The sequence below is a fragment of the Loxodonta africana genome, chromosome 3 (assembly GCF_030014295.1).
Source record: "Loxodonta africana isolate mLoxAfr1 chromosome 3, mLoxAfr1.hap2, whole genome shotgun sequence".
NCBI classification, from domain to species: Eukaryota; Metazoa; Chordata; class Mammalia; order Proboscidea; family Elephantidae; genus Loxodonta; species Loxodonta africana.
Window position 1 is genome coordinate 57,710,188 of NC_087344.1, and position 17,879 is coordinate 57,728,066.

The window sequence follows — 17,879 nt, forward strand, 5'->3', positions numbered from 1 at the left end:
CGACCGTGTGTCCCGTGTGTGTGTGTGTGTGTGTGTGTGTGTGTGTGTGTGTGTGTCCCCACCGGGGAATCCCCTGGTGGGTCTGTGTGTCCCGGTGTCTTGGGGCCGTCCCTGAATGTGGCTCCGAGTCCACGTGTGGGGCGCGGGGCGTGCGCTCGCCTGCCTCCGAAGGTGCGAGCGGAGTGAGTGTGAGCGTGTGCACGTGCGGCGGCGGTGTCCCGGCCGGGTGTCAGCCGGCCGTGGGTCCGCGGGTCGGTGGCCTCGGTGCGGACTCCCACCTCCACACCCCCCCCAACCTCGGTGCTGATTGGCTCGGCGCCGTGACGGGCCGGCCCCCGCCCGGGGCGGCGGCGGCGGCGGCGGCGGGCGCGGGTGCCCGCGTGTGCGCTGTGTGCCGGCGTGTGCACCGGGGTGTGCGCCCGGCCGCCGGGTGTGCGGGAGAGCGGGGAGCGCGCCGACGCGCGGGCCGCCGCGGCCGAGCCGGAGGGTGCGCGGCGTCCCCGCCCGCCCGGGCACGGCCATGGCCCCCGCCCGGGGCCGCCTGCCCCCCGCGCTCTGGGTCGTCACGGCCGCGGCGGCGGCGGCCACCTGCGTGTCCGCGGCGCGCGGCGAAGGTGAGCGGCGGCGGCGGCGGCGGGGCGGGGGCGGCCGAGGGCCGGGGGCGCGGCGCGCGCTGCCTGCGGCTCAACTTCCTTTGCCTTGACCCTGAGCGCCAAAGGGGCTGGCACCCCTGGGCCTGGGGCGGCAGAGGTAGCATCGTGGAAGAGACTCAGGGTCAAGGAACAGAGCGATGGAGATGGAGACAGGACTGCTGGATAGGGACCCGAGGGAGGATGAGGGACAGAGGCACAGGGAACTGGGGGCAGAGGGGTAGGACAGAGAGCAGGACTAAGAGACACGGAGCTGAGGACAGAGAACTGAGTATCAGACACTGGGGATGAGGGGACAGGACTGGGGGACAGAAAAGGAGAGGAAAGGTATGGAGGAGTGGGGGACCGGGCAGGGATGGGGACTGAAGGGAGTTGGAAGCACTGGGGGACAGAAGGACACAAAGAAGGGGGATTAGGTTCAGAGGGCTGAAGCAAACGGGCTAGGGATGGCACTGAGAGATGGGGACCAAGAACCGAGAAACAGGGACTGGAGAATAGGGGATAGGACGGGGACAGGGGGTGACATGGATGAAGGACAGGGACTGAGAGTAGTGGGAGTAGGGCTGGGGGCCAGAGGCTGGAGGACTGGAAGAGAAGAAGGGACAGCAGTAGGGGGAGTGACAGCCAGAGGGGAGGCAGCAGGCGTGGGCAGGGGATTGGCCGTGGGCAGAAGGCCAGCGCCAAGAGGAGCCATGGGGAGATTGAAGGGGGCAGGGGCAGGGACCGTAGGGCAGAGGCTTGTCTAGGGCAAGGCTGGGGCAGTCCAGTCACTCAGGGGGCGTAGGGTGGGGGTGGAGGGTGGGCAGTCAGGACCAGAGAATCTGGAAGGACACTTCTGGTGGAAGGCGGACTGGCAGGGGGCACCCATCAGGCGCCTCCAACATCCAGGGCCTCACACCCACACAAACACCTTAGGTATTCAAAGGCCAGCACAGGAGGCCGCTCTGGGTTCCTGGGTCCAGAGCTGGGCTCTCACCCTGCCTAATGCTAACCCTGATGAATGAATGAATGATCTTCTAGACTCCAAGAAGCTCCAGGGCCAGCACTCCTCTTCCATGCTGCAGCTGAAACACACATGCACAGATCCACCCCTTACACACAGACAGCTCACAGAGAGTGAGCCATGGACACAGGCGTACTCACTGGATTCACACATATGGACTCAGGCCTGTGGGACTCACATGTGTGGACAGGCCCCCCACACGCTCACACACACAGCAGCCACAGTCATAGCCACAGAAATGCAGCCAGCACACATGTGCACACATGCACACCGTATACCTATACAGATATGAACATGAAAATCTACGCATCCGTGGACAGGAGACAGACTTCAAACCACATGCGTGCCCACACAAACGCATGTGCATGAAATAAAGCCACACGGAAATGGATAAACCACAGTCTCCAGTGCAGCTGGGGCCACAGCATCCAGCAGGGACCATTACAGGGTGGCCCAAGCAGGGGTGACCAGGTGGGTGGTGATGAGGCATAGGTTCCTGGGACGACAGTTGGGGCTGCAACACCAGGAGAGACCAAGGGCAGAGCCCCTCGCCACTCTCCACCCTTAGGATGGTGGTGGGGGCAGCTACTGGGTGAGTAGGGAAGGGGGCAGCCTTGGGGCACAAGAGGCCTGTGGCCTGAGAAGACTGTTCCCCAGGGCTAGGTGGGGGAAGGTGGTGGTATCTTTGCCCTTCAGGATTCTGAGGAGGTCCTATGGGGCCCTGGAAGTCAGGCGGTACACCCCCAGCCTCCTGCCTCCACTCTTCTCCAGGGAGGGGCCAGTATCCTCCAGTTTTGAAGGCTGGCAAGCCCCAGAGCCTCCTGGGGAGGGGACTTTGACAGCCCATCGGTCTGGGAGGGATGACTTGTCCGGGGGAAGGGCAACATTTGGGGAGGAGGTATTGTCCGGGAGGAAGGGCAGGAGGGGAAGCCTTTGTCCAGAGCAGGGGGAGGCATTGTCTAAAGACCAGGATCCATGCCCTATCCCATCAGCACAGCTAGGTACTCACAACTGCGCAAGGGGTAGAGATCTGCTGCATGGATTCCACATGGGACAGCCAGGAGTCCCTTCTAGCCTCATCCCTGGGCTGGCGCAGAGCCAGAACTGGCTGGGGTGACTGTTGGAGCTCAGAGAGGGGACCCCTGTTCCCAGCTGGGGTCCTGCAGAGGCAACAGTGCCCCAGCCTGGCCAAATCCCCTTATGCTAAGTCACCCACAGTGACCCTGCAGAGCGGTCACGGCTGGGGGAGGGCCCTCCTGCACCTGCAGAGATGCCCCCTGAGCCCTGCCAGGCTCGCAGCCCCTCTCGCTCCTGGTGAGGATTATACCAGCACTTTGGGGGCTATCTCCGAGGCATCCATATCCCGGCTGACATCCCCTGGCCACCCCGAATTCTCCAGCCTCACCATCGTGCGCTGTGTCCTCAGGGAATGTAAATCAATTTAAGTATTAGTCTCAGCGAAATGGAATGGGGGAAGGTGACGGTGCTGGAAAAAAAAAAGAAATCGCATAATACCTTCCACAGCCAAACAGGGACAGGTTAGGAATTGTCTGTGCTTCTCAGAGCCAGAGAGGGACCTGTCTGATCCCCCAGAACAGCCCAGGCAGGTAGGCCCAGGAGGGATGCCAACGGACATCTTGCCGATGAGGAAACTGAGGCACAGATAGGTAATGTGATTAGCTTTGCTGAAGGGCCCTGAGAGACCATGGAGTCCATCCTCCCATTTTGCCTGTGGAGAGACTGGCCCAGAGAGGGGAACTAACTTCACAAAAGTCATAAAGTGTGGCAATACAAAAGGCAGGACGGAGCCCAGCCCTGGTGACCAGTAGGGCCTGAGTTTGCAGGGCTGGGTGGGCCTGATGCAAGAATTCTCACTATCCCCGAGCAAAGCCCCTGTGGACTGGGGATTCCCTCAAGAGACACTCTGAGTTCCCTCCTACGGAAGGGGACAGGATGTGGAGAAGATAGAGATGGGGACAGAAGGAGGAGAGGCGGAGGGAGGGACAGAGAAGGGTCTGGAAGGAACTGGAACAAACAGCCCTGGAATCCTGTAGCCCTTCCGGAATCCAATAAGATCGACTTTTGACTTATGTTTGGATTATCTGAGCCCCTTGGCTGGCTGATCAAGAATCAGGGCAAATGTGATGAGGCTTCCCAGGGGAGGGCAAGGGCCCGGAAAGTGGGGTCTGCAGGTGGCTGCCCCTGGAGTCAGATGCTTGAAGGGGAGAATTCTGAGTGGTGGACATTCATTGGGGCTGCCCCTCGGTAGGTGCTGATGTGAGCAGCATGAGGCATGAAGTGAGAAGGAGCCCTCCAGCCGTGAGTCCCAGTCGGGGAGGAAAGGTGGGATGGGGAGCCCATGGGTCTCTTGTCCCCATCCACTCCCCAAAGTAGGTCCTGCTGGTCTGGGGGAGACTGCAGTGCGGCCCCCTCCCCCTCCCCACAGCCAGCAGGAGGAGAGAGCTGCCTGACCCAGTTTTCTCTGCATTGCCTGAGAGGGAGGGAGGAGGCGGGAAAGCTGCTCCTCTCTGCCTGAGCCCCTGGCGTGGGGCCGGTGCGGGGAGGGGGACATCCTTCCTTGGACGTTTGTTTCTCCCTTGATTCCACCTGGCCCCTGGGGTCCCAGGGAGGGGTGGAGAGACCCCTTCCCTGGCTCTGCCAGCCCCCTCTCCAGCAGCCTCCAGGGTCTCTGACAGTGGTGGGGGGTAGGTGAGAGGAGGAAGAAAATCAGCAAATAAGAGCATCCTCACTCCAGCATTTCCTGAGGACACTTGTCTCCATCTCTGAGGGGCAGGTTTAGAGCTATGCAAATCTCAGGCAGAAGGAAAGTTCCAGGAGGGCCCAGCTTTAACCCTGTGTGACCTGCCCAAGCCAGCTGATCAGGGTAATTGGAAGGCTGTGGCTGGGAGAGGAGGTGCATGGAAGAGACAGTGAAATGGAAAGCCGTGGGCCTCCGGAGCTGAAAGCCCTCTTGTAGAACTGTCACCAGACAGATCCAAAGGAAGAAGAGGCTCAGAGAGGTAAAGAGACTTGCCCAAGGACACTCAGCACTAAGGGACAGAACTAGGATTTGAGCCCCGATTTCGTATCAGTTCAGTGCGCCTTTGTACACCACTGGTGAGTGGGTGGGTATAAGGAGAGAGGCAGGACCGGTAGGACTTAGGGAAAGGGGACTATTGTTTGTAGGGACCAGCCCGGGCCAGGCACTGTGCTCCCTGTTGTACAAGTGGCTTAACCCAAAACCAGTTGCCATCGAGTCAGCTCCAACTCGTGGCAACCCCATCTGTGTCAGAGTGAAACTGTGCTCCATGGAGTTTTCAATGGCTGGTTTTTGGAAGGGGAGCATCAGGCCTTTCCTTCAAGGCACTTCTGGCTGAACTTTTAGCTTTTAGCCGAGCAAGTTAACCGTTTGCACCACCCAGGGACTTCAACCCTCACCTAACCCTTATGGACTATTATCCCTATTTATAAAAAATAGATGAGAAAATTGAGGTTCAAGGAGGTGAAGTCACATACCCACAGATACCTGCTAATAAGTAGCTGTGGTGATATCTGAGCCCAAGGATGTCTGACCCCAAAGGTGGTCCCTTGTCTCTACTGTGTTGTTGAGACTGCTCAGAGTTCCTGTTGAGGGCCTGATCAGGAACCTGGGTAGTTGCCCAAGGAGTGCTTGTAGCATAGCTTTGCCTTTCGGACCAGGGCTCCTTCCATCGCTCCACTCCCACCTTGGTGACTGCTCAGAGGTTCTACCCGGGCTCAAGCTCCCTGGGATGGTGGTCTTGCCTGTGGTTGCAGGTGCCCTGAATGCCAGCTCTGCAGGCTACACCTTTGAGGCTCCAGACGCCTTCCTGAATGCTCTGAGGCTCAGTTCTGTTCATCTGTAAAACAGAGACCATAATTACCACCTCTCAGGTTGTTGTGAGGGATCTAAAGCTCACGGCAGATGAGGCATATGAAGCTCCCACGGCAGAGCTCAGCACATAGTAAATGCTCACTAAAGACAGCACTTACCCCTCCACAGATACCACACCAAGCGTGCACGGAGAGCCTATTAGATGCCAGGCACTATCCTGGGGGCGCTGATGGCTCTAAAGCCGGGGCCAGCCCTAGTGGTGCGGGGGAGACGTGACTTCACAGTGCAGACATTATTGAATGCCAGCTTATCACATTAAGTGAGGCAAGGGTCAGACCGTCCTTACAATGACCGTGTGAGACAGGAACTGTTATCACCCCCACTTACAGAGGAGGGAACTGAGGCCCAGAGAGATGAAGGGTCTTGCCCAGGGCCACACAGCTTAGGGACTCTGGCCCAGGCCTGCCAGACTTTGGAGCCCATCTCTTAACCCCCTACTGCACTACCAGTCTGCTCGAGGCAGGCTATATTCTGGGAGTTAAGAAGATTGCTCTTGGCCAAGGTGGAGGAAGGCCTCATGGAAGAGAGGAAACTTGAACTGGGCCTTGAAGGAGATGAGAAGCGGGAAAGGGCAGACCCGGGAGAGGAGCCCGTGTGTTGGGGAATGAGAGCGGGTCCGTGTGGTCGGTCGGGCTGCCCCTGAGGAGTGAGGAAGGGGCCATGGTGGTCTGATATGCCCTTGTTTCCTGTTTTGCAGTGAACTTGCTGGACACATCGACCATCTACGGGGACTGGGGCTGGCTCACGTATCCAGCTCACGGGGTGAGTGATGGGCAGTGGGGGCAGCAGCCCCCTGGGCCCCGGGCAACATCATCCCTCCGTGATCAAAGAGAGCCTCGTACCCTAGGCTCTCAGGCTATAGAACCCTTGTGCCCCAGATATGCAGACCCTCATTTCTGGGCTGTGGGTCTACGGTTCACAACATGCCAAGGCTGGGTCCAGGGCAGCCTGGGCTGTGGAATTGTTGAGGCAGGGCAGGAGGCCCTGGCCTGACCTTGGCCCCTCCAGGATTGGTCCCCTCCCTCATGGATGCCTCCCCTCACCAGGAGCTGCCTGAACCACCCCCCTCCCCCCCGCCAAATTTGTTCCTCTTTTCCCTGTCAACCAGCTGGGTGGCACTGCCAGCCCCCACTGTGGCCAAACTCTCAGGCCCTTTTTGGCCTCCACAGTGGCCCTGAGCTCAGCCCCTCAGGTCATTGTGGTCATGTGATTGCAGGAGATGCCCCCTCCTACCCTCCTGGGCACAGGCATTGTAACCCCCAGGTATCCAGCAACAAGTCTACATGGCCTGCTCCTCCCTTCTCTCTTCCAAACCCCAGAACTGAACTGGCTCTGCCCATGCGGGGGTCTGGCCTGTGATGGGGATTCATGTCTCAGGAGCCTGATTCCACGGTGAGGCCCCATGACTTGCCTGGACATTGGCTGATTGGGCATTTCTTCTGAGACCCTGCAGCTAGGAAGGAGCAGGCCTGGCCCAGGTTGGCACTGGGGCATCTGCCCGTCTCTCCCGCCCAGATTTCAGGGCTTGATCTTTAGGGTAGGGAAGAGTCATAAGGTGTTAAGCAGGTGAGGAACACGACCAGACATGTGTTTTGTTTTGTATGTTTGTTATATATATATATATATATTATTGTGTTTTAGGTGAAAGTTTACAGCTCAAGTTAATTTCTCATTCAAAAATTTATACACATATTGTTTTGTGACATTAGTTGCAATCCCCTTAATGTGACAGCACACTCCCCGTTTCAACCCCAGGTTTCCTGTGTCCATTCATCCACTTCCTGTCCCTTCCTACCTTCTCATCTTGCTTTTGGACAGGAGCTGCCGTTTGGTCTCGTGTATTTGATTGAACTAAGAAGCACGTTTCTCACATGTGTTATTTTTTGTTGTATAGGCCTGTTTAATCTTTGGCTGAAAAGTGGACTTAGGGAATGGTTTCAGTTTTAGGTTAGCAGAGTGTCCAGGACCATAGTTTCAGGGGTTCCTCCAATCTCCGTCAGACCAGTAAGTCTGGTCTTTTTTTCATGAATTTGAATTCTGTTATGCATTTTTCTCCCGGGACTCTCTGTTGTGATCCCTGTCAGAGCAGTCGTTGGTGGTAGCCAGGCAGCATCTAGTTCTTCTGATCTCAGGCTGCTAGAGTCTCTAGTTCATGTGATCCTTTACTCCTCTGGGCTAATGTTTTCCTTGTGTCCTAGGTTTTCTTCATACTCTGTTGCTCCGAGTGGGATGGGACCAACAGATATATCTTAGATGGCCGCTCGTAAGCTTTTAAGACCCCAGACGCTACTCACCAAATTGGGATGTAAAACGTTTTCTTTGTGAACTATGTTATGCCAGTTGACCTAGATGTATCCTGAGACTGTGTTCCCCAGCCCTCCAGCCCCAGCTACTCAGTCCCCCAGAGTGTTTGGATGTGTCTAGGAAACTTCCATGCTTTTCCTTTGATCCAGTTGTTCTGACTTCCCCTATATTGTGTGTTGTCTTTCCCTTTACCAAAGTTAACGCTTGTCTACTACCCAGTTAGTGATTTTCCTTCCTTCTCCCTCCCCACCCTCATAACCATCAAAGAATGCTTTTTTTCTGAGTGTAGGTGTTTTCTTGAGTTCTTATAATTGTGGTCTCATACAATATTTCTACTTTTGTGATTAACTTATTTCACTCAGCATAATGCCCTCTGGCTTCATCCATGTTGTGAGATGTTTCATGGATTATCGTTGTTCTTTATGGTTGCATAGTATCCCATGGTATGTCTGTACCATAATTTGTTTATCCTTTCATCCGTTGTTGGGCATCTAGGTTGTTTTCACCTTTTAGCTATTGTGAACAGTGCTGCAATGAACGTGGGTGTGGATATGTCTATTCCTGTAACGGCTCTTACTTCTCTAGGGTATCTTCCTAGGAGTGGGATTGCTGGATTGTATGGTATTTCTATTTCTAGCTTTTTAAGGAAGCGCCATACCATTTTCCAAAGTGGTGGTACCATTTTATTTTCCCAGACGTGTGTTTTGGACGACCAAACCGGTACCCCTGGGTTCCTTTGTTTGCATGGCAGTGCAAAGTGTGGCTCAGAGTTCTCTCTTATCAGTTGGGAGTTAGAACAAAGAATAGCAGCTTCTATTCACATGGCTTCTAACAATTCACAGACATCATCACATTGAATCCCAACAGCCCATCCTGCAGGGTGAGTGCAGCCACCCCATTTCACAGATGGGGAAGCCAAGGCTCAGGCAGCAAGAAATAACTTACCCACCATCAGCCAGTTTCCAAGTGATGGCGAGTTGGGGCTCGCATTCAGATCTGTCTGGGCCAGACCCCATGTTGAATCCGTTATATCCCCTTGCAAAATGCAGGTAGTCAGGCCTGGTCTGTGTCCTCATTGTGAGGAGTGGGAAGCACCCCTGCATTGGCTGGTGAGCCAGGGACACCTCTCATCTTTATGGGAGATTCATAGAGTGTAAAACAGATGAGGAACACGACCAGATGTGCGTTTTAGACGACCACTCTGGTGATCTAAGAGATCGGAGTTGCCCAGAGAGGAGAGATGGCTAGACAAGACCCTGGCCTCCAAACCCTAGACCTTGAACCCGTGCCAGTCTACAGGTGAAGCATGCAGATGCCCCCTCTGTGGAGGCCTGGGAGGGGCCTGGGAACCGTTTGTTTAATAAGCTTCCCAGGTGATTTTCCTGCCCAGCTGGGTGAGGGGCCCTTGGAGATGGTCCTGCAGGTTCTGTCCACCCCTAAGCCTGGGTTCAAGAGTCATCTAGGGCTGTCTCTAGTAGGTAGCACAGCCCAAAAGGCAAGGACGTTGGGTCCAGATGACAGTGCTCTGCTTCCAGTAATCAGTGTGGCTTGGGTAAGTCACCTATCTCACCTTGACCTCCTGGTTTATGCTCTGGGAATAATAATGGATGCTCCATGCGGTTGTCGCCAATGGGATAATGTGTGAAAAGGGCCTGGCGTTTTACTGATGAGAAACAGGAAGCTCCGAAAGGTTAAGGGGGCGGGAAGTCTGGCCCAGAATGTAAGCTCTTAGCAGGCACACCCCTCCCTCTGCTCCCAGGTACACCCCCCGCCCCCACCACTGGGACGTGCTCTGCCTCATCTGATGAGTTAATAGCTACTAACACTGCCTTGGGGCCCTGGTGGTGTAGTGGTTAAGAGCTCGGCTGCTAATCAAAAGGTCAGCAGCTCAAATCCACCAGCGGCTCCTTGGAAACCCCATGGGGCAGTTCTACTCTGTTCTATAGGGTCGGTATGAGTCGGAATCAACTCGACGGCAGTGGGTTTGGTTTTCAGTTTTCAGCACTGCCTTGGTTGGTACAAACAGTTAATGCACTCAGCTGCAAACCGAAAGGTTGGAGGTTTGAGTCCACCCAGAGACACCTCAGAAGAAAGGCCTGGCAATCTACTTCTGAAAAATCAGCCATTGAAAACCCTATGGAGCACAGTTCTACTCTGACACCCGTGGGGTTGCCACTTGATGGCAACTGGTTGGTTAGTGCTGTCTTAGGTGGGAGGGCACATTCATTTCCATTGTCTCCCTTGAGCCTCACCACTCCCTAGGATAGATGGGAAAGGCAGACATTCGCTACCCCATTTTATGGATGAGAAGCCCGAGGCTCAGAAGCAGGATGTGTTGTCCCCAGGACCGCACAGCTGGTTGGCTGCATTCTGTTCCAGGAAGAGGACAGAGTTGCAGCACGAAGGCAGGGTTGGACGAGGATGTCCTGGGCTCAGTTTCTCAGACCAGAGAGGTGGCCAGGATGGCAGTGGCACCCAGCATTGGTGGGGGTGCCCCAGGTGGAGGTCAGGGCTGATTCTGGCCCTACACCCAGCTCTTGGGCATCCCTGCCACTGTCCACATCTCCAGCAGCTCCTGGGCTGGCAGGGCTGGGCCAGGACACCAGCACTGGTGAGGCGGCTGGAGCCGACACAGATGAGCTGATTAATTTATCTGGAGCCCTGGCAGGAAACAGACAGTGAGCAGCTGGCCAGCTCTTTGGTGCTCCATTAATTGCCACAATGACTTTAACCCCAGATGTGACGCAGTGTTGCCCAGAGGCCCCGGCTGCAGAGTGGGGCACAGGGCAGGGGTCCTTGGGGTATGGAAGCAGAATGCATAACCTCTTTCAGGTGAGTCTGGAATGCCCTGGAGCCCTTTTGGAAGCAGGACTTCTTCCCCGGTGGCCCCTGGAGGCAGGTGGACTGGGAAGACGCTGGCAGCTCAGCGCTGTATCTGCCCCGTTCGTCAAGTGCGTCCGCATACCAGCCTGAGCTAGGCACTTTGCAGGCATTTTCTCAAACCTCACTGAGTGGGGCCTCTTGGAGACCCATTTTACAGATGTGGGCACTGAGGGTTGAGACCAGCCAGCTGGCCAAGAGGGCATCAGGCAGAGGGGCTTGTGTCAGGCAGAGGGGCTTGTGTCGGACAGGAAGAAACTCATGCCCATGGTTGCTGCTTGACCTCCATGGATTCACAGAGCACCATGGGGAGTGGTCTTCAGTGCTCCTCTTTTTAAAGCAAAAGTGGAGCCTTAGTTCAAGCACAATTGCACATACCCGTTGCTGTCGATAGATACCAAATAGAGGAAACGGATCAAAGTGTTGCTGCCCTGGTGGAAGCCACCACAGAGACCTCAGCCCGTTCCCTCCTTCTGCCCCCCAGTTCCTCCTCAGAGCCCTCAAAGTCCAGTTCCCCAGAGGATGTGGCACTCTGTGAGACCACACCTGTTTGGTGCCAGGCATCTGGTAGCTATGACAATCCACCAGAAGTTCAGCTCCTTGAGGACAGAGAACATTCTAGTGGTCTTCCCCAGCACACCCCTAGCACAATGCCTGGCATGTGGCAAGGGCATCTGGCTAAAGTGAAGGTTGCTGACCCTGCCTTCTGGCTGTGCTCTCTCTGCCCACAGTGGGAGTCCATCAACGAGGTGGACGAGTCCTTCCGGCCCATCCACACCTACCAGGTGTGCAACGTCATGAGCCCCAACCAGAACAACTGGCTGCGCACCAGCTGGGTGCCCCGTGACGGTGCACGACGTGTCTACGCTGAAATCAAGTTCACCCTGCGCGACTGCAACAGTATGCCCGGTGTGCTGGGCACCTGCAAGGAGACCTTCAACCTGTATTACCTGGAGTCAGACCGCGACCTGGGTGCTCGCACGCAGGAAAGCCAGTTCCTCAAAATTGACACCATCGCGGCCGACGAGAGCTTCACGGGTGCCGACCTGGGCGTGCGGCGCCTCAAGCTCAACACCGAAGTGCGCGGTGTGGGCCCTCTCAGCAAGCGCGGCTTCTACCTCGCCTTCCAGGACATCGGCGCCTGCCTCGCCATCCTCTCCCTTCGCATCTACTACAAGAAGTGCCCAGCCATGGTGCGCAACCTGGCAGCCTTCTCAGAGGCGGTGACTGGGGCTGACTCATCCTCACTGGTGGAGGTGCGGGGCCAGTGCGTGCGGCACTCCGAGGAGCGGGACACACCCAAGATGTACTGCAGCGCCGAGGGCGAGTGGCTGGTGCCCATTGGCAAATGCGTGTGCAGTGCTGGCTATGAGGAGCGGCGGGATGCCTGTGTGGGTGAGCGTGCCACGGCATGGGTGGGGCGGCAGGAGGCTCCAGCTGGGGGGGATGTCATAACCGGTAGGCATCAGGGTGGCGCACATAGCTCTGGGAAGATGGGTAAACTAAGCACAATACCAGGACGCCGGTGTGTGTGTCAGGCAGGTGGGAAACAGACTACAGCCAGGTAGTCGACTCAGTGGGCATCGTGGAGGGCACAGCTAAGGGCATCTGTGGGATTGGGCCCACTACTGGGTATGCATCTGTGTTAGGCAAAAATACTGCTAGCTAACTTATGCCAGGCATTATTCTAATCACTTTTCGTGTATTCGTTTAATCCCCATAACTACCATATGACATAGGAACAGTTATTATTATCCTGGTTTTATAGACAAGGAAGCTGAGGCACAAAGAGGTGAAGGGGTCGCCCAACGTCACACAGCTAGGAAGTGGCAGAGCTGTGATTTGAATCCAGAAGTCTCGCCACAGAGTCCATGCTCTTAACCATTCAACTTAGAGACCATGGGGCCCGGGGTGAGTGAGTGCAGAAAGGGGGCGTCCTGGAGGTCTGCAGGCAGGGGCACCCAGAGAGCACAGTCTGGGCTGGATGATGTGTCACTGGGGCACCGGAACCAGGTTCAAGGAGAACTTACCCAGGGATCTGTGGGCAAGGACAGCCAAGGTGCTTGTGAAAGAGGACAGCTGAGATCATTGGGTCATGACATAGCATGGAACCTGTAGCTGGGGTGTCCTGCTGGGATGCCCATGTCAGAGCTAGGGACAGGGCCTGTGCGTGGGTGAGCACAGAACCCAGGCTGCGTGCATATGTGCACACACATGTGTACATGTGCATACGTGTGTGTGTGAACATGCAGGTTTCCATATGTGTGTATGTGTGTGTATGCATGTGTGGTCAGCCGGCCCGTCTGTGAGGAGTGTAGCCAGGCATCCCGAGAGAACAGGAAGCACTAGGAGAGCGTGTGTGGGCAGACAGCTGGTATCCCCGTTGTCACTGGGGTCAGCCTGGCTTTTCTGTCCTTCCTTAGCCTCCCCAGGGGCTGGACACGTGGCAGCTCAGCCACCCAGAGCACGGTGATGCCTGGCCATTGGGACTATTGGTTCCCTGGGGTGATGGGGTGCAGGGGAGGGGGATGTTCCCACACAGGAGTCAGAAGCCTGTGGCCCATCCCCAGACACCCTCAGGGAAAACTGGGACGGGAGCCCTGACAGCCACCAGGAACATACTCCTAGCCTTTTACTGCTGACACACAGGTGCCGCAGCTACAGTTCAGGGGACCTTGGTCCCCTGATTGCCCATCCTTCTGTCCCTGGCAGGCAGGAATTGCCCCTCCATGCTGACAAGACAGCAGGCCATAGGCTGGCAGTTACAGGTGATACACATGGTAGAGATCCAGTGGTTTGTGCTTGGATGTTAACACAAAGCTTGGCAGTCTGGATCCATCCAGTGCCATGGAAGAAAGTCCTAGTGATCTATTTCCATAAGATTACAGCCATGGAAAGCCCTGTGGAGCAGTTCTACTTTGCCCTACATGAAATTACCAGGAGTCAGAATCGACTTGACAGCAACGGGTTATACAAGGTGGTTACAGAGTCCAGTTCAGTACAGCTTGGGAGCTGTCTAACCCAAAGATCCCTAGGACCAAGACCTTCCGTCCAGCTACCAGGCCCTTCCCAGCCCCTCTCTGGGACTCTCTGGTTTCCTTAAGATATCTTTCTTCACACCCTCAACTGCTACAAGTCTTCACTTCTCCTGGGCCCTAAACACCTTGTGTGACTTTTTGTATCTGGATTTGTCCTACCCTCTATGGCCTAGTTTGCTGGGCTACCCAAGCCGCCAGCCTCTCCTCGTGCTTCACCTGACAGAAATCCCTGTGCTTTTCAACTTTCCACTGGGTAAGAACGATAGCAAGCATCCCTGTTGCTGTTATGACTTACATTCCATTTTATAGATGGGGAAAGCGAGGCTCAAGAGATAGTATCCCTTGTTTAGGCATCACTGCTGGTAAGAAGTGGGGCTAGGACTTGAATTCAGGTCTGTCTCGCTCTGAGCCAGATGTAGACTTTTAACCTATGCCTGGCTTACCCCTGGATGCTTTCCCTTCTGGAAATGGGTCCCAATATCCCCTCATTCTGACGGGGATAATAAGTATGTTGGCAACAATTTTTTGAGTGTTTGCCATGTGCCAGGCACTTTGATAAACACTCCTTACACACTATGTCAAGTGCTCAAGTGCTTGTTCGGTATAGCGTCTGCTGTCCCAGGCCCTGGGGAGTCCCTGCCTTTTCAGAGCTCACATTCGAGTGAGGCTAGTTTCTCCTTTTTACAATGGTCCTACAAGGTGTCTTAGTATTCTAGGACTGCCGTACAAAATACCACAAACTGGGTGGCTTAGAAGAACTGAAATTTGTAGTCTCACGGTTCTGGAGGCTAGACATCCAAATCAGGGTATCAGCCATGTTGATTCCTTCTGAGGACTCAGAGAGAAACTGTTCCATGCCTCTGTCCTAGCTTCTGGTGGCTCCTGGCAATCCTTGGCGTTCCTTGACTTGCATCTGCCTCTGTAGCCACATGGCGGTCCTTCGTCTGTCTATCTCTCTGTGTCTGTTCTCCTCTTTCATGACATCATGCAGATGGAATTAGGCCCCACCCTGCTCCAGTGTGACCCCATGTTAACTGATAACAGCTTCAGAAACCAATTTCCAAACAAGGTCATGTTCACAGGTGCCAGGGGGACCCATCGTATCTTTTGGGGGACCCAATTCAATCTATAATGCTAAGTACCCAAGAAGAATTGATGCCTTTGAATTGTGGTGTTGGCTAACAATATTGAATGTACCGTGGACTGCCAATCTGTCTTGGAAGAAGTGCAGCAGAATGCTCCTTAGAGGCAAGGATGGCGAGACTGCGTCTTACATACTTTGGACATGTTGTCAGGAGAGATCCGTCCCTGGAGAAGGACATCATGCTTGGCAGAGTACAGGGTCAGCGGAAAAGAGGAAGACCCTCAACGAGGTAGATTGACACAGTGGCTGCAACAGTGAGCTCGAGCATAGCAACGATTGTAAGGATGGCACAGGACCGGGCAGTGTTTCGTTCTGTTGTGCATAGGGTCGCTATGAGTTGGAACTGACTCGATGGCACCTAACAACAGCAACAACAACCCATTTTACATTATATGTCCATTTCACAGATGAGAAGAACTGAGCCCCCTCAACTACTAAGTAGCAGAGTAGAGATTCAACCCGAGGTTGTCTGACTCCAACTGCTTCCTCTGTCCACAAACCCCCCTTCAGAGCCCAACTGTCCTTCTCCCAGGATGACATCTGAATAGTTTATAACTGGTACGGCATAAGCCGTCACAAGCGGGCTGGCTGGTCAGTGCAGACCTGCCCAAGGTCAGCCTCGCTGCCCCAACTCTGAATATAGGCAGCTGGCACATGTAAGCCAGCTGTTTGCACAGAAATACACTCATACGTAGGAAGGAGTCTTGTCCCCCTGACTCCGGAGGCTGGGGCATCGCCGAGAGGTCTCAGGAGCTGCTGCAGCCTCCTTGTTTGACAGAGGAGGAAAATAGAGCTCAGAGAGGTAGTGAATCTTACAGAAGGCTGCACAGCATGTCCAGGCAGGGTAAGCAATGGAACCTTCTGGGGCTGGGAGAGGCCAAGGCCACCCTCGTTTCCTGGCACTGTTGATGCATTAATAAAAAATAACAAATGCCAAACAAAGCAGGGTTAGGAAATCACAGAGTATTTTGGATTTAACATTGAAATCACAATACAGCATAATTATGTCAGTCACAAGATAATTACAGGTTTTATAAAAAATACTAATTCCTAGTGCACTGCAGGCGTGCCGTCTGGGGACGGGGTGCCAGTTTTAAGTCGCGTGAGAGACTCTTCTCAGCCCTGGTGGCGGGCCCCTGGGACCGTCTGTGTAACCTCATTTGGAAAGAACATCCTTCACGCAGGGGACCCCGGCCCAGGAGCCCTCTCAGCACCCCCCATCCCCACCCCCTGGAGGCCCTGGTCCTCCTTGGTGGATAGCCGGGGACTGGGGAGAGTAGGGGCCAGGCAGGAGCTGGGGACAGAGTCGAGGGGCCTTTCCTGGGCACCCTGCCCCCACCCAACTTTGAGGGTGTCTTAAGGACACCTCCTGACGTCCCTGGGCTGCTCAGCCATCCTCTCTGAGCAAACAGTGAGAGGAAGGGCAGGAGAGGGGCTCCCTCTTACCCAGCCCTAAACCCCCTCTCCTCTAGTGATAGGAGAGCAGGTCTGGAGCCTGAGGCTGCAGCAGGGACCAAGCCACAGTGACAACATCCGCCCAGCCTCCGGCTTCCCTTCCCACTGGTTTTACCCTCAAAGCTTCCTTCAGAAGGTGGCCAGGAGGCACTTGGTTTTACAGATGAAGAAAATAAGGCCCAGGAGGAGAAGAGGCTACCCAGGTCACACAGCTCTTTAGAGGCCTTGCTGAGACTACACCTGGAGACCCATGGAAGCGTGTCAGAGCCAGGCAGAGCTAGTCCAGCTTGTTGTTGTTGTTAGTTGCTGTCAAGTCGATTCCGACTCATGGTGACCCCACGTGTGCAGAGTAGAACAGCCCCATAGGATTTTCAAGGCTGTGACCTTTGGAAGCAGATTGCCAGACCTGTCTTCAGAGGTGCCTGTGGGTAGGTTCAAACTGCCAGCCTTTCAGCTAGCAGTCGCAGGGCTTAACCATTTGCACACCAACTTACCGGCAGGGAAATGGACACCTAGAAAGGTGGAGTGACTCACCCAAGGACACACAGCTAGGAGTGGTTGATCAGATCTCAAATTTCCCAACTCCCCCCACTGCACAGTTCCTGACCCAATGACCACCCCCACCCCAACCCGGATGCACTGCCCATCCCCGGCTCCAGTCCAAATGGGAAGGACCCCTTAAAGCGACACCCAGTGGAGCAGCAGCCAAGGGTCTGAAGTGCCAGTTGCTGTCCTGCCTGTCACCTGGACACAGAATATAAATCACCCTCCATGGCCCTAATCATCTTTCCATAAATATCGGATTCTCATTTCGGAGGGGGGGTGTGAACGACGAGCTTTTTGGCCTTCCTGACTGTGTTTCAAATCTGATTTAGAATTAATTTCCTTTGGTCGTCCACCGGCGACACCTTATTTGTCAAATCTCAAGCTCTTTGCTGGGGAGAGGAGAGAGGTGGTCGGGGCCACAGGCAGCTGCTGGCCTGACAGGCGGCCTGGGCAAGGTGCCCTCGGCAGGAGCAGGAGCCCCTCCTGGCTCTCGGCCTGACACCCGGTGCACACAGACTCCGGAAGCGCCCCGGGTCGATGGGCAGGGCCGGGCCCCAGCTCAGAGCTGCTCCATCTGTCTCAGCCATTCATTCTCGGCCCAGGCTCCAGGTCTCCAGACTCCCCGAGGCCTGGTGATTAGTATTCTTATTAAAGATTATTTTATTTTCATTGCTCGGATTAATCTGGCCTTGACACGTTACAGCCATATGGGTATTAGCCGAGCATGTGAGAACCCCGACTGGTGAGAGGTAGAGCGCCGTGGCCCTCACTAAGCTCTGGGCTTCCCCACCTGGGTTTGCATCCTGGCTCAGCTGCGGAACCTGGGGCGAGGCACTTGAGCACGCAGAGCCTCTCTTTCCTCTTCTGCCAAATGGATGTGTGAATGCTGACACCACAGAATTGTAATAATAAGTGCCAGGCAATGCCCTGGCATGAATTCTGGTGG

The 17,879-nt window shown here is 55.2% G+C and overlaps 1 protein-coding gene across 1 annotated transcript in view; it reads left to right on the forward strand.

Moving 5' to 3' along the window:
• Positions 1–520: 520 nt before the first annotated feature.
• EPHA8 (EPH receptor A8) overlaps positions 521–17,879 on the forward strand; it is a 38,356-nt gene continuing 20,997 nt past the window's right edge. The window contains exons 1-3 of the mRNA XM_064281445.1: positions 521–614; positions 6,264–6,328; positions 11,482–12,145. Coding sequence (XP_064137515.1) covers positions 521–614; positions 6,264–6,328; positions 11,482–12,145 — 823 coding nt within the window. The remainder of the gene's footprint in view (positions 615–6,263; positions 6,329–11,481; positions 12,146–17,879) is intronic.